Here is a 14,656-nt window from a genome sequence, read left to right on the forward strand (position 1 = left end):
ATCAACAAAACACATTAAAGGGTCTTTTATGAGGCTAAACCACATAGGTCCTGTACAAAAGTCGGGAAAAGACCTAAACTTATGAAGTAAACAAACCGTAGGTTTTCGGGTTGACCTTTCAAAGTCAGACAAACAGAACAAAATGACTGCATTTAGATTGGTTTTCTTTTGCAGCATTGACTTGCTCTTTGCTGTTACAAAAACGGAAATTAAGGAATGTTACGTAAACTACGTACCGTTAGGTACTTGATTTAAAGAAGATGGTTCTGACGGAGAAAATATTTGATGTTACCTTGAAATGTAACGTTAGTTGTTGATGCCATAGATACATATGGTTGATGAGGATGATATAGGTCAGTGTGCGCACGCGTTTGTTAATGTTTGTTGCCATTGGTAACTTGGTCAGCCAATCACCATCACCACCACCAGAGGGCGCATGTGTTTCTCAGAGCCGTTGAAAAACGGAGCTTGTTGCTAAGCAGCGCACATTCAATGCAACAGAAACACTTGACTTTACAGATGTTTGACATAACTTACCTCTACAGTACGTACGAATACAGGTAGGTTCTAATACGTGTGAATTATGTCATTTTTTATGATGAATACAATAACTGTTCATCTTCCATCAAAACCGCTTTTTCTTTTCATAATAAAATACCACTTTCACAAACATTTTCAAACGGCTAACAACAATCTAACTTACCTCGAAACAGTAGCCTACAGTTCTTATGCTCTTTATCCATTTCAAACAGGTAACGTTACTTCCACTGAGATGGCTGGCGTCAGAGAGCAGTTACTTTCCATTGAGGAGAAGTATAAACGTTTCAAGCAACAGCAATTTATATTTATAACAGCTCTTGAGCGGTCGAGGGAGCAAGCCAGGGACAAAACTGAGCATGTCTCCACCGTCGAACAGGTTATGATGCATGCATAGTTTCCAACTGTTAACAATATTGTATGGTGTAACATTATTATTACTTCAAGTAGTGCTAGCAGCAATAACTACAAAATAGTTGGAGACGCGGTAAATCTCATGCCTTTAGGCTGCAATCGGTCAAAAATACAGTAACAGTTAAGACAAAAATGTTCTGACATTTTACCATTTAAAAAATAACTGTTTTCTGTTTTATATTGTATATGCAATGTATTTGTATGATGGTATTTATCTGTCATTACTAGTGTCGCATGGTACTCATTCTAATATGGTGCTCGAGAAACATTTATTTTTTATCATAAATGTTGGAATACGCAGTTGTGCTGGTCAATACATTTTTGGAAACCGTGACGCATTTCTTTTTCCAGGATTGTCTGATAAATAGAAAGTTCAAAAGAACAGTATTTATTTGAAATCATTTACAAGTCTTTACTTTCACTTCAATTTAATGCATCCTTTCTGAATAAAAATATTAATTAAAAAAATACCCCAACATTCTGAATGGTAGTGTGTGTATTATAATCCATTCCACATAATATCAAATAGTGTTTATTATTTAATATTATGCCATTATTAACTGATGTTCCTCTGTAGGTCCAAAGGTACATGAATCACCACTGCAGCAATTCCACAGACAGACGCATCTTTTCGCTTTTTTTGGAAATTATTTCGGATCTCGGAGGTGTGTTAAATCATCTGGAGTCCTCCCTGTCCAGCCAAAACACTTCCTGTGAAGGCCTGGATACTTGTAGGGACCTCCTCGGCCCCAACAGCAACATCAGTCAGCTAAGGGCACAGTTAAGTAAAATAAATACAATTGAAATTGCCATCTACATTATTAAAGGTTCAAATTTAGATCCAGGATAAGGATGCTAATCTTTTTCTTTTCGTTGATTGATATCACATGGTAACAAGAAGCTCAAGAGTCATCTTAACATGAATAATAGCCACAATTAATCACCATCCATTACTTTTTTCCCCCCTTCACAGCTACCCACACAATGAGATCAACCGGCTAAGCTGTGATGAAGCAAGGAATTTTTATGGTGGGATTATTAGCGTGATTCCACTGGCTTTAGACCTCCTCACCACCTACAGTAGAGGAGGTGCTCAACGTCTCACTCCAACGACTACAGAAACATCTCAACAAACAGTGGCAAAGAATGTGGGGATGGTTGGAGACCTTGATAAAGACACTAGTAAGAACCTGAGTAAAAAAGGTACAGGAGGGTGGCATGCTGGAAAACCAGCCTGGAAGCCACCAGGAAATACAAGGAGATAGATAACACTTTTTCAATAGTTACGTATGTTTTTGCTGTGAGTTTTCACATTAAGTATTATATACAATTACCATTTAAAAATATATGACTATGACAAAAAATATGCAAAACATATATTTTATTTTTTTGTTGACCATAGCAAGTAGAACACAAATCTGTTTTCTCAAATTCAAAATAGAGTCCCTGGTTACCCGTTACACCAATCACCGTCTGATTGTACCATAGTTCAGATAACTTTCGACAAACGACTTCAGGTGATGGACAGGTTTCCTACTTTTTTCAGTAAGGCATTCTGTGAAACAACAAAATGTTTGAGAGGACTTATGGTATAAAAACAGAACGTAAAGTCTGGGTGACGGGGGAAACAAAACACAAGCTGTGAGATCACACTCATAGTGAACTGTGATAAGAACAGTCTGAACAGAAAGAAAAAAAAAGCAGTGATTTCAATTCTCACTGTAAACTCTCTGAGCCTTTCCCCAGCTGGCAGGCCAAAGTCAGCCTTTTATTTTCTTTGCAACAGCACTTCACATATTCCATTTATATCTTGCACTGAAAACAAAGCCCTGGGGCAAGTTTTTTAGAAAGAGAAAAGTATATTGCTCTGCTAGGGTTTAGCAATCTTAAGAGGGCCTGGATTAAAAAAGAAGTGCTTTTACTTCAGCCAGCTGCAGCCCATTATGCGAAGCCTTTTTGCTGAAGACGGGGTCTGACCTGTGTAAAACAGAAATGAAAGAAAATAATAGAGGGATATAAGCCTTCTGGGCTTACAGCGAGCAGCTTCCTTTCAGAGTTTAGTGTGTCGAAGTATTGCAGTGGCCACTATTAACACAAGTACATTCACCCGTCAGACACATCTTAGACCACAAAGATATTTCCATTTCACCGGTCTCAACTGGACAAATGCACATACAGCAGCCAGGCCTATGTTCTGTAAGGCTCTGACGGTCCTGCAAAGCAGCAATCTAAATCTGTTTATATTTCCCATCATCACTCATACCTTCGAGCTGGCATGAAGTGTTAGCTAAGAAGTATTGCACTGGTGACTGGGCGCTACAATCCCAGTGGAGAACATTAATGCATAAAAATAAAATCTATTACTAGAAATACAACACAAGACTTGCTTATTCTCTATAGGCGAAGCGCACAAAGCACTGCTATGGCATTTACACTCGACTTGCCTCAGCAATGAAATGTGATTTCTCATTCTACTTCACCTACGCCACATAGCTTTTTAGTTTTTCACATTTTTATCGGACTGATTGACTGTTTTTTTTCAGAGGCATGATCTATTTACAGTGCTCCGTTTGCAGTGATCACTCTGTATTGTGCAATTTTTTGAGTCACATCAGTTGAAATGAATGATGCTAATTTCGCAGTGACTCAAAGGGACATTTTGCATGGACAAATTTAGGAGGATTGGAAACTGGGCAAATACAGTGATTAAGTCAATACATTTGCTGGAAAGTACAGTACAGAGGCCCAAATAACATCCAGCCACCATGCAATATAATCACCACGGTCGCTTACTGAATGCCAATTATAAAAAACAAAACAAAAATATACTGAATTACAATTAATTTGTATTAGACAGGAGATAAGTGAACCATTTTTTTTGAAGACAAGATGTTCTCTTGCCACTGTGGTGACTATATGGCAACTGCCAAGCGACAGCCTGTTTTGGCCGTTTCATAGTACAAGAGCTTTTAAAATGAACTAAAACATTGCAAACCACTCTAACAAAAAGAGCGTTGCGTTCTAATACTGGGTCCAAAATGATCCTCTTCTAACTGCGGACAATCATGTCAGCAGTGTACAATCAATGCTCATGGAGGGTCTCGTTGTAGTCCATGATCCGCAGATCCTGCTGCCTCCGCCGCTGAATATTATAGGCCCGAGGTCTGTCCATGGGCTGCAGGTCAGCCTGGTCAGTAGCCCCTTCAAGCTCCATACTCTCTGTGGGGTCTGTGATTGGCTGAACCTTAAGATCCTTGGAAAGGCAGGTGAGGACAGCCGGCTCGCCTTCATAGTGGCTCTCGCTCTTATTGCGAAACATCTCTCTGGCTCTCTTACCCAAAAAGCTTCTGGTACTAGGGTAAGAGCCAACAGACAGCGGGGAGTCACAGGGGAGGGAAGGAAATGAACGGGTAAGGGCGGAAAGATCTTCTTCCTGGCTTCCATTAATGAATGCTGTGGGTGTTTGTGGAGACGCGGCAGATATTTCACCATTGAAACACATATGCGCGCCTTCCTCTCTTTTCATTGAGTCAGCTGATAGAGATGGAGCAGATGGGCCTGTGCGGTTGCCATTTGGCCTGAAACACAAATGGAAATATAACTCTTCTACAAAATTCAGCAACCCATCATCTTTCTGTTTTATATTATGTCCTGAAAAGTCTAAAATGCATTACAGAACGCATTGTTTGCATTTGTAAATCAGTATGTGGAGGAGAAACATCGGTGCGTGACAATAATATGGAACACACCTCTGGTTGATTGGGCTGCTGGGCTCAGAAGTGGGCTCTGCTGGTGCATTAGTGTTCAGGTTTTTGAGCTCTATCTGGCTGTAGAGTTCAAGCAGCTCAGATTGTAATGCCCGAGTGATGTTCTTCTGGGCCAAATAGCGGTTTTCTGAAGCCTGTAGCTGCTCCCTACAGGAAAACACAATGCAGACAAGGATTAAATTAGTAGGGCTGGGTTTCGATTCAAATTTCAAGAATCGATTCGATTCCGATTCTCAAGATCTTGAATAGATTATCATTATTCGATTCGATCCGATCCGATCTTCGAGATTTAGATAAGTGTTTTTTAAGAAAGCATTTTTTTCCAGCTGTTACCTGAATTACAGGACTGTAGTTATGCAACATATTGATACTATTATTATAGACATTCAACTGCAAATTAATGGAGGATGGTTGCAAAGAACAATCCCCCTTCCAGAGTGTTGATACAACTGCTTTCACAAACTTGCACTGGTGTAGACGACAGAGGACGCAGAGGTATATCAGCAGCAGTAGACCAATTATTTAGATGCAAACCTGATATATTATTAAAAATGACATTAAGAATTGACATTAAGATCGCAAAGGTAAAGGAGGCGCTAAGCGTCACTGTAAAGTTTTGCGCGATAACATCCAGGGAATCACCAAACCCGCCATCCGTAGTCTGGCTCACCGCGGCGGTGTCAAGCGCATCTCCGGTCTGATCTACGAGGAGACCCGCGGAGTGTTGAAGGTGTTCCTGGAGAACGTGATCCGCGATGCCGTGACCTACACCGAGCACGCCAAGAGAAAGACCGTCATGGATGTTGTGTACGCGCTGAAGCGGCAGGGACGCACCCTGTACGGCTTCGGAGGATAAACGCCTGAAATCAAGAGAAACCACAATCTGCCAGATCGCAGCTTTTAGCGTTTCTGGAGTTTTCAAAGATGCCATGTTCATTGTTTTAATGTCCTTCCACCTCGCGCGAATGCGTGAATTCAATGACGCGGCAAATTAAAATTCACCTGGAAAATGTAAGCCTATTATTAAATCGATCCTCTGAGTTACGGATCGATCTTTAGAAATTAATATGAAAATCGATTCAGAATTGGTGAATCGATTTTTTCAACACAGCCCTATAAATTAGTACATCCGATCTTACATTAAGAATTGATTGAAGAGAAGGACAGAAGCTGATGATCCATATTCTACAGATCAATAAAGTACCAATTTATAAGATTTATCATTAACTAATCATTATATTACAGGGGTTCACGAGCTGATGAAAAGCTTATAAACAATGTAAAATTAACTTTTATTATATATAAAAAAAAGACTAAATATATGTGTGACCCTAGATCACAAAACCAGTCATAAGGGTAATTTTTCCATTGATGTATGGTTTGTTAGGATAGGACAATATTTGGTCGAGATACAACTATTTAAAAAATCTGGAATCTGAGAGTGCAAAAAAATTGAAATATTGAGAAAATTGCCTTTAAAGTTGTCCAAATGAAGTCCTTAGCAACACATTACTAATAATAATACATTTTTGATAGATTTATGGTAGGAAATTTACGAAATATCTTCATGGAACATGAGCTTTATCTTTACTATATCCTAATGATTTTTGGCATTAAAGAAAAAAAATCGATAATTTTAACCCATACAATGTATTGTTGGCTATTGCCACAAATAAACCTGTGGGACTTATGACTGGTTTTGTGGTCCAGGGTCAGTCCAGTAGATATTTTAGGTCAAAGGGGTTTGTTTGGCTGATACAAAGTTTGGGGTTCTGTGATAATGTAATACACTATATTATTATTTAATTAAATATTAGGGCTGTCACCGTTAACGCATGCAATTAATTTAAATTCCTTAACGCGTTAAAATTATTTCACACAATTAACGCAAATAAATTACAGAAGTACGTGAAGCTGCGTCATTAACGTATTTTTCGTCACGCAGTTAGATGATCTTCGAAGTAGCATCTACAAGCACATGTAACCCTGGTAGGAGGAAATTTCCATTCTAACTCTTTAACCCGATTCTGCTTCTCTATTTGTGATCAAGCCATTTTAAGCCTTTAAATTCTGCGAAAGTTTTCAGTGATCCAGTAATCGAATTCATTCAAACAGTCCAAAACAGTGCTAATGTAAAGAAGGCCAGGCTGATTACATCAGACATATCAGAGCTTTGCTTTAAAACACGTGTGCTTTGCTTTAAAACACAAGCTCTGTCGTATTCTGCGATTGTTTCTGAAGAGCGCAATGTTGGTGACGTCCCGGAGTCGTACAGTAAGCGTTAGAGAGTCTGTTATATTGATGCACAAAGAACAAACCATGTATGTGCACGCTCTAGATCACTGATCACACGCTGCATTCATGTACAGACACACAGTACATTTGCGTTGTTTCCACACACACTCGGGAAGGATAATGTTTGGTTTGTCATGTGTACGTTGTTGTGTTTAGTAATAATAGGTTTATTTATGCAGTCAAAGCAGTTGATTTAGGAGTTTTTTTGGTGTCTCCGTGTGGTCATGTTCGGTATTGCAGCTTGACTCGGCTAAAATTAAAATCTCGTTGTTGCTCAGTACACATACCATACACTGAATTCTGTAAAGTTTTTTTCAGTAATGTTTTGTTTCATGGGTGCTTAGGTGTGTAAAAATGTATTATATAATGTAATTTTATGGATTCCTTATTTGGTGTCCTTTTGGAGTCTCCAATGATCCTTGAAGCTTGCAGAAAATACTGTTTACTTTGCTGGATATAGCAAATGATGCAAAATGAAAGTGTTTAATGAGATAAATGGCATATTATTAATTTTATGATAAATGTGTGATTAATCGCTATTAATCACACAACAAGAGTGTGATTAATCGTGATTAAAAAAAATGTAATCCATTGACAGCCCTATTAAATATACAATACCCTGTGTTTGGCCATAGAAACAAGATTCAGGATTTTTTTTTGTTGCAAAAAATTAATTAAAATAAATTAAAAACTCAACACGTAATTCAACAAGACTACAAAATCAGAGATAACCACATACGTGGCTTGGCTTTTGACATTCTCCAGCAGTTTCTTTTGCTCTCGGATGACTTGCTCTTTCTTGGCGAGTTGCGTCTCCAGGTCTGTGATGCGCTGTTGGGCGGTATCAAGTCTTTGACTCTGCTGTAGAGAGCCCTGCCTCAAACGCTCAACCTCACGCAGTGAAGATGCCTGCAGCATATTCAGCTCCTAAAAGTCACAAAAAGATCAAGTCTGAGTTGATCTGAACAGACCCAAGTCATTTTCAAGTTCAATGGTTTAAAGCTCTTATGATTGGGTGTTAATGTCCTGATATCAGTAGAACAATTGATCATATTACCACTATTTCATGGATTGCTGTATAACAATGTCACATCTGGCAAACTGAAGATCTGCTGCGTTACAGCAATGATGTGATTTAAGTCATCAATAGTTAATAATCATGACTACCTTGCTAGCCTCGGGCCCCAAGCGGTCGATTTCATCCACACATAACTTGTTGGCTTCACCCAAAAGCAGCAGCTGCTTGTTCAGGAAAGCCATCTGCTGCTCCATGTTTTCACTATTGTTTAGCTGATGTTGGATAAATCAGGAACACAAAATTAAACCATCAATAAATATAAGCCACATCTAAAATTTGCTTTAAAAAAAATTAAACATTCTTGCACTGTAATGGATAGTGTTTTATACATATATATATATATATATATATATAGTATTTTTTATTAACCTTGATGGACAGCTGGGTGATCATGTGTCCCATATTACACACTTTGTTATTGGCTTTCTGCAGCTCTGCCTCCATTTCTCCAACCTTCTTCTGGTTCTCCTGCAAATCACTCTGTAAATGATGCCACATAAAACAATTAGCTTTTAACACACATTGTCTGCTACATTTCAGCAACAAAATGGTAAACAGACAATTATAGTTGCTGTATTATGAGTGAACAAGAGTATGTAATTATGTCCTATAACCCTATGATTACCTTTAGCTCCTGCATCTTTGAGTAGTAGTCATTCCGCTCTTTCTGTAGCTGCTGGATTTGAGTCTGCAATTGGTTCACAAGAGCCTCTCTGTCTTCCTGTACCCGTCTAGAGCGCCGCTGCTCCTCCTGCAGACTTACCTGCACAGTCTTGATCTCAATTTCCTGAAGTTTGAGTTGTGTTTTCTGTAACACAAACACAAAAACCACACTACTGGAAAAATGCTGATATTAACAACAACAATTCTAAGTAACAACCAGCAAAAAAACAACAACAATTTCAGAGCATCTGTGCATATATTAACAGACTTGTGAAGCCTGTCAAACTTTTAAGGGGTTTTAACATTGTAACGTCACCAATTGACCGTTCGCAAAGACCCGCCCCCTTTAGTTACTGTTGCTATGTCCGACAAGCCATGGCGCTCTCACACCACACGTTCTTCTCACGTAGAGAAAATACATCACAGAGCAAAGAGGACACTGACAACACGCCGACAGACAGGACAGAGCAAGTTACTTTTGATATGAAACAAAGTCTTAACTTTGAAATTGTCATTTTTTTAAAGAAATTTAAACAATAAATACCATTTTGTGGCTCTTTAATGTTTTGTGATCGCTGTAGCGCCTCAGTTAAAGCTGCTCGTGAACCGATTATCTCTTCCTTGCAGTTCATTGAGAAGCACGAAATAAACATGAATGAACAATAAAAGAAAAGTTGTTTCAACCGCGGAAAGACGTCAGTACACACCGTTTTTCCAAGTTCAAGTCCATCAACGTTAATCTACTAACTCTACTGACTGCTTTGGTCGGACAAACCGGCAGATTCGGCGTTGTGATTTGTCAGATCGCCTGTCAATCAAACTTGCGGCGAAGGGTGAATTATGCCTAGACCTGAACACTTTTCACTAGGGCTGTGAATCTTTGGGTAGGCAGTGAATCATTTTTTTAATTCGATTCAAGAACGATTTTTGCCAATTCGTCAATTCGAGACAATTCACATTAATATTTAATGCAATTCGATTAATTTGATTCTGCTTTTTTTTAATATGCATTCATAGGATTATTAAAATGCTTCCCCCAATGTATCTTAGTCAGGGTGTGAATTACAAAAAAGCAGCCTTCAGGGGTCAGAGAGTGGGCAAAAAAACCCTTTTGTCCATTGTTAATGTTAGTTCATATTATTACTTTATTATTTTATTATTAAAAAAAAACACGCCGGTGTCTACTGTTGCTATAGTAACGAACGCAACTTTAATGCGCATCTGACTGATAGATAAACCGCACGCTCTTATTTCAGTGTTGATAATGTTGTAGTTATTTCAGCAGTTTCCATCGTATATTCAGTTAACTGACATTAAGTTAAATTTCATGTATCATTCATCAGAACTGTGCGTATGCAATCCAGTGAAGGCGGTAAAGAGTGCAGCGCGTGTTTGTCACTGTGAAGGAGAGCTGTGAGGGCGTGGATGACGCAGCACAAAGTCACGCATGTAGTAGATATAATGTAATGTTTATTTTAAAGCACTGGATTGCGATTAATTCGATTAATTCTTAACATTTTAAATCGATTGTCGACCAAAATCAACGATTCACGATTCAAAAATACATGTTTCAAGATCGGTGCATATGCATCATCAGGATTTGTAATCGATGCATCGAGAAAACGAGTGAATCGTTACACCCCTACTTTTCACTTTTTCTGCACTGAAACATTTACAGAATTTCTCTGAATGCATTTGGTAAAATGTGCTCAATGGAGCTAAAAGTATAATTTAATAAGTAAGCTAAGAATGTAAAACTTAATGACTGAGAGGCTTTTGAATTTTTATGCAGAATTAGGCACAGGCCTGGGTAATTCTTTTCATTTATTACCATAGAGTTGTTTTGCTCTTCCAGTGCAGTCGTGTTGACAATACGGCCAAACAGACGGCGGTTACGAAGAGCGTGTTGCTCTCTCTTATGTCTCTCATACAGCAGCTGGTTATGCAGCAATAGCAGCTGACTGCGCAACATCCCCAGCTCATCTGATGCTGCAGACACAGGACCTGTAAAAATACATTGCAGTCAGTTAAAAAAAACAACAGAAAAGTGCTGTAGTGTAAAAGTAAAATAAAAATAAAAAATTGCATTATGGCTGCATGCATATTGCAAACTGACATTGCAATATCTTGGGTTTCTGCAATATATACTGCAATTAGTGTCAATCAATAATTTTTTTTTAAAATTAACTAAAATCACAATTTTTTCGTATTAATCACTATTAAATGGCGCCAAACATTAAAGTTATTAAAGGGTTAAAGTCCATGTGACTACAGTGGTTCAACCTTAATTTTATGAAGCGATGAGAATACTTTTTGTGTGCAAAAAAACAAACAAAAATAACTTTTTTCAACAAGCTCTCGGATTTCATCAAAAATATCTTTATTTGTGTTCCGAAGATGAACGAAGGTCTTACAGGTTTGGAACGACATGAGGGTGAGTAATTAATGACAGAATTTTCATTTTTGGGTGGACTAACCCTTTAATATATTTTTATATTGTAATAATTTCACATTTAATCTCCAAATGAATGTAGAAACAACAGATACCAATACTGCTACTTATGTCTCTATGATAATTTTATGAGATTTTTCCCCCCTCAATTTTAGCCATTCCGCATTACAGTATCATTAAAAGCTATCAATTCTAACATTTATTAGGCTTCAAAAAACTTTTAATTTAAGTGACCTTAAAACATTCTCCACATAAACCCTCCAGGTCCTGCACATTCTTCAGTTTTCCAGCATCTTTTGCATATTTGAACCCTCTCCAGGAGGGACTGTATGATTTTGAGATCCATCTTTTCACACTGAGGACAATTGAGGGACTCAAACACAACTATTAAAAAAGGTTCAAACATTCACTGATGCTCCAGAAGGAAACACGATGCATTAAGAGCCGGGGGTGAACCATTGTGTCTTGTGTCAAGCCACTCTTGAACAACAGACAGCGTCAGAAGCGTCTCGCCTGGGCTAAAGACAAAAAGGCCTGGACTGCTGCTGAGTGGTCCAAAGTTATGTTCTCTGATGAAAGTCAATTTTGCATTTCCTTTGGAAATCAGGGTCCCAGAGTCTGGAGGAAGAGAGGAAGAGAGGAGAGGCCCAGAATCCATGTTGCTTGAGGTCCAGTGTAAAGTTTCTACAGTCTGATGGTTTGGGGTGCCATGTCATCTGCTGGTGTTGGTCCACTGTGTTTTCTGAGGTCCAAGGTCAACGCAGCCGTATAGCAGGAAGTTTAAGAGCACTTCATGCTTCCTGCTGCTGACCAACTTTATGGAGATGCAGATTTCATTTTCCAACAGGACTTGGCACCTGCACAGTGCCAAAGCAACCAGTACCCTGTTTAAGGACCATGGTATTGGGTAATTTGGGTCTAGCAAACTCACCTGAGCTTAACCCCATAGAAAATCTATGGGGTATTGTGAAGAGGAAGATGCGATATGCCAGACCCAACCATGCAGAAGAGCTGAAGGCCACTATCAGAGCAACCGGGGCTTTCATAACACCTGAGCAATGCCACAGACTGATCGACTCCATGCCACGCCGCATTGCTGCAGTAATTCAGGCAAAAGGAGCCCCAACTAAGTATTGAGTGCTGTACATGCTCATACTTTTCATGTTCATACTTTTCAGTTGGCCAAGATTTTAAAAAATCCTTTCTTTGTATCGGTCTTAAGTAATATTCAAATTTTCTGAGATACTGAATTTGGGATTTTCCTTAGTTGTCAGTTATAATCATCAAAATTAAAAGAAATAAACATTTGAAATATATCAGTCTGTGTGTAATGAATGAATATAATATACAAGTTTCACTTTTTGATTGGAATTAGTGAAATAAATCAACTTTGTGATGATATTATAATTATATGACCAGCACCTGTGTGTGTGTGTGTGTGTGTGTGTGTGTGTATTTATTTATTTATTTATTGATATATATATATATATATATATATAACACATTTTTATTTCAATATATCACGCAGCTCTACTTAGAGTCAACAGGAATTCAGATTATAGCTGTTAGGACCACCAAAGAGCTGTTTCTAAGGATTTGATAGTGAACTACTTAGAAGCCAGTAGAAAAAAAGAAGAAGTTGTATTTAAAGGAAAGTGGCAGGAAAACAAACACACGAGCTGTTGTGGGAGAAAAGTTGGAGGACACAATCGTCTTGAGCACGGAGAGCCTATAAATTATTAAAATTACTAAATACCTTTTCCTTTATTGCTATGCTGTTTACCTCCAGAGTGTTGGTCTGCTGTTTGACTTTGAGAGGACAGAGTTCTGTAAGAGAGCAAACAGACACACATCTCCATCACATTTCCTCTTAAACATTTTCACTAGTCATTATAGAAGTCAGAAGAACAGATGCATACCTCTTCAGCACTTTCTCATGAGTGTCGTGACCCTGCTGAATAACACGGTCCAACACCTCCAGAGGGGAGGTGGCAGAAAGGTCCTCCCCTTCCAGCTGCTCTCGGTCCTCCTTTTCTCCTTCAGCCCTCTGAAAGGCCTCTGCGGTCTTCCTCTCCAAAAACAGAGATGCCACCTTAGGCAGAGCAAGGTCAAAGAGTGGCTCATAAGGCATGGATTCCTTCGTCAGATCAGAAAATGTACTGCTCTTCCCATTCTCGATGGGGGTGAAAGCGGGCCAGAGGGACCAGGAAGGTTGCTGATCCCCTCTTTTGGCAGAGCATTCAACCCTGTCAGGTGTGGACACTAAATTCTGCTCATGGCTGGGGTGGGATGAGAGAAGAGTGTCCAAGGAGCCGGAAAAAGTGCAATCTAGGCCTGGCCTCATTCCGAAGTCCAGTCTCCTCTGGGTCAGACTCAAAATCTCCTCATTGATGGTATCTAGAAAGAAAATGTTGGTGAGAGCAGAGCTCATTGAAAACGAAGGGATGATTGAAAACACTTGAAAAGTCGAGGCACGCATTGTTCTGCATGATGTCACCACTCTCACCATCCTCTCCCTCCCCGTCTGTCCTTTTGACAATGTCAGAGAGCTGTGCCAATGACACTGGACTCTTAGCATCAAATACTCCTCCTAAAAGTTGGAAAAAGCAAAGCATATTTATCAGTGTCACTTACTCAATGAAATGACACTGTATAAATCTCAGTGAATATTCTCACCGTTGTTATGAATACTTTTGGGTGTGACTTTTTTCAACTCTTTGCCCATCTGATTCACCTGAGCAGTTTTAGACAGAAAAGCATTTTCATGAAAACATGTACATGGATCTTTTCTCTTTATGAGTTGAATAAGTACCAAAGCAAATGCTTTATAAATCAATGTACTTTAGCCTGAGTACTGCTGGTATTTTGGGCAGGTTGCCCTATGTCGTCTGAAAGTGATGGGAATGGAGATGACCCTGAAGGCGTGGAGGGAGATAGGGCCCATTTTCCATCCCCTGTAACAAAAATAACCCCTGAAACCACCTGAGAGACCAAACAAACAAACAAACAGAACCAGTCTGCTTCATAGATAAGAATGCATTTGGCTGACCTGGAGTGCTGGGGATCCGTCCTGAGAGGTGGGAGGCACTATGTGAGACGTCAGAAACTGTGGTGGGGGACATTCCTCTAGAGCTGGGAGGGGTGGTCATCCCACACATTGAGGAAGGGCTCCACATCTCCTCCTTCGTCCCTGAGGAGTTCATCTCATCACTCTGTTGATGGACCAAGCATACATTCATGCAGTCACGGTTCATATAAGTGCAAATCTATTTTTGCAAGGCTTGTTTTGACTTTCTGAACAATTTGGATAACCATTTACTAGGGTTTGGCGACATACCATTCTGTCAAAATGCCCTTCTTGCGGAGTATTTACATAAAAACAGTCAGCTATGACTTAAGTGGACATAGACAGTTGAGATTAGGGCTGCACGTTTTGGGGAAAATATCTAA

General features: G+C 39.2%; 2 protein-coding genes across 5 annotated transcripts in view; one reads left to right on the forward strand and one right to left on the reverse strand.

Moving 5' to 3' along the window:
* Nucleotides 1-772: 772 nt before the first annotated feature.
* spaca9 (sperm acrosome associated 9) lies at nucleotides 773-2,216 on the forward strand (the record flags this gene model as incomplete). Its single annotated transcript, XM_079815831.1, has 3 exons — nucleotides 773-916; nucleotides 1,529-1,731; nucleotides 1,925-2,216. The coding sequence occupies 3 exons, from the start codon at nucleotides 773-775 to the stop codon at nucleotides 2,214-2,216; spliced, it is 639 nt and encodes a 212-aa protein (XP_079671957.1).
* A 101-nt stretch (nucleotides 2,217-2,317) lies between these two features.
* tsc1a (TSC complex subunit 1a) overlaps nucleotides 2,318-14,656 on the reverse strand; it is a 32,827-nt gene continuing 20,488 nt past the window's right edge. For 2 of the 4 annotated variants that reach the window (XM_079815788.1, XM_079815787.1), the window contains exons 10-22: nucleotides 14,256-14,418; nucleotides 14,048-14,160; nucleotides 13,883-13,940; nucleotides 13,713-13,796; nucleotides 13,126-13,603; nucleotides 12,990-13,033; nucleotides 10,586-10,758; nucleotides 8,717-8,899; nucleotides 8,461-8,571; nucleotides 8,181-8,303; nucleotides 7,753-7,940; nucleotides 4,701-4,865; nucleotides 2,318-4,529 (exon numbers count right to left, since the gene is read on the reverse strand). In XM_079815788.1, the coding sequence (XP_079671914.1) occupies nucleotides 4,034-4,529; nucleotides 4,701-4,865; nucleotides 7,753-7,940; nucleotides 8,181-8,303; nucleotides 8,461-8,571; nucleotides 8,717-8,899; nucleotides 10,586-10,758; nucleotides 12,990-13,033; nucleotides 13,126-13,603; nucleotides 13,713-13,796; nucleotides 13,883-13,940; nucleotides 14,048-14,160; nucleotides 14,256-14,418 (2,379 nt within the window). In that variant the 3' untranslated portion in view covers nucleotides 2,318-4,033. Of the gene's footprint in view, nucleotides 4,530-4,700; nucleotides 4,866-7,752; nucleotides 7,941-8,180; nucleotides 8,304-8,460; nucleotides 8,572-8,716; nucleotides 8,900-10,585; nucleotides 10,759-12,962; nucleotides 13,034-13,125; nucleotides 13,604-13,712; nucleotides 13,797-13,882; nucleotides 13,941-14,047; nucleotides 14,161-14,255; nucleotides 14,419-14,656 lie in introns of all 4 variants that reach the window. The other 2 variants (XM_079815785.1, XM_079815786.1) reach the window with 1 other exon arrangement.

The sequence above is a fragment of the Gobio gobio genome, assembly GCF_949357685.1.
Source record: "Gobio gobio genome assembly, chromosome: 4".
Lineage (NCBI taxonomy): Eukaryota > Metazoa > Chordata > Actinopteri > Cypriniformes > Gobionidae > Gobio > Gobio gobio.